This window comes from Etheostoma spectabile, chromosome 13 (assembly GCF_008692095.1).
Source record: "Etheostoma spectabile isolate EspeVRDwgs_2016 chromosome 13, UIUC_Espe_1.0, whole genome shotgun sequence".
NCBI classification, from domain to species: domain Eukaryota; kingdom Metazoa; phylum Chordata; class Actinopteri; order Perciformes; family Percidae; genus Etheostoma; species Etheostoma spectabile.
The window spans coordinates 10,857,590-10,858,822 of NC_045745.1; the positions used below are offsets into that span (position 1 = coordinate 10,857,590).

The 1,233-nt window shown below is 38.4% G+C and overlaps 2 protein-coding genes across 2 annotated transcripts in view; one reads left to right on the forward strand and one right to left on the reverse strand.

Annotated features, from left to right (window-relative positions):
• The window catches only part of ttc3 (tetratricopeptide repeat domain 3), a 27,826-nt gene that overhangs the window by 25,447 nt on the left and 1,146 nt on the right, over positions 1-1,233 (forward strand). The window contains exon 45 of the mRNA XM_032534668.1: positions 552-644. Within this exon, the coding sequence (XP_032390559.1) occupies positions 552-644 (93 nt within the window). The remainder of the gene's footprint in view (positions 1-551; positions 645-1,233) is intronic.
• The window catches only part of vps26c (VPS26 endosomal protein sorting factor C), a 13,122-nt gene that overhangs the window by 2,903 nt on the left and 8,986 nt on the right, over positions 1-1,233 (reverse strand). The window lies entirely within an intron of this gene.

The window sequence follows — 1,233 nt, forward strand, 5'->3', positions numbered from 1 at the left end:
GCATCCGGCGCAAACGGGTTAATGTGACCGTGGTCAGCGGTGGAACTGCACCCCTCTGACCCACAACAACGTTTGCCAGAGACTTTGCATGGAGAAAGGAAGAAAAAAATGTTTTGGGGTACATCAACTTACCAGCCCGAACATTTAAGGGTCCTGGTTTAAGAAAGAACCGGCCGGAAAGAACGTTAATCTCGCGATAAAACAATTTACACCTTTAAAATGGATTTGTGTTGAAGTGTCTGACAGCACCAGTGTTTGTTATCCTGCCGTTTGGTCTTCACAGAGAACAGCGCTAGATTAAAGCATGATCTTGGATTAGGGTTGTAAATGTTTTGTCACTCAATTGGCAAATAATTTCATCTATTAAACATCAAAAATAGAAAACCGCCATTTCACATTACAATTTATTAGTCTCCTTTGGACTAGCCGGATCCCTGCAGTAACAGATCTCTCTCTCTCTCTCTCTCTCTCTCTCTCTCTCTCTCTCTCTCTCTCTCCTCTCTCTCTCTCTCTCTCTCTCTCTCTCTCTCTCTCTCTCTCTCTCTCTGCAGCTGAACGTCGAGGATCCTTGCATCATCTGTCACGAGGACATGAGTCCAGATGACATCTGTGTGCTCGTGTGCAGACACAGCTTCCATGACGAGGTGAGCAAAGAAACTCTTGTCTGTTTAAAAACTGCTTCATGTTCCTGTAACTTAAGCTGTGAAAAGTGTCTTTTCTAAGTTAAAATTAAATGCCACAACAAAAGGATATTTTGGTAAGTTGTGAGATACATCTCACACCCAAGTCCTGCTTGATTGAAGGTCATTCAAAAGGTTCTATATGTTAAAGAAATATTTACAAAGCATTGGTATTAATGAGTCAATTTATCATTTAACAGACGCAGAGAACAATTAAAGGAGTTAATGAATTTCCATCAAAAAGAAGTTATTAAAACCTTCTCTCTGCTGCTATAGACAGCTATCTTAAAATGTAAATTATGGTAAAAACTAAATGTATGGCACCAGGTTCACATTGTTTGAATAATTTATATTACAAAGAATTATTTTGCTTTACAACTGGCAAAAAATGTGAGACAAATGTCAATAAATTAATGTACTTACAAAATAATTGTAGGCCTTAGTGTCCCCCACTGGTTTTTGGTCATTTTTTTAAGTTACGTCATTTATGTCATTTAGTTGACGCTTTTATGTCTTTAAATGACTCATGCTCATTTCTTTAACGAACAGACAC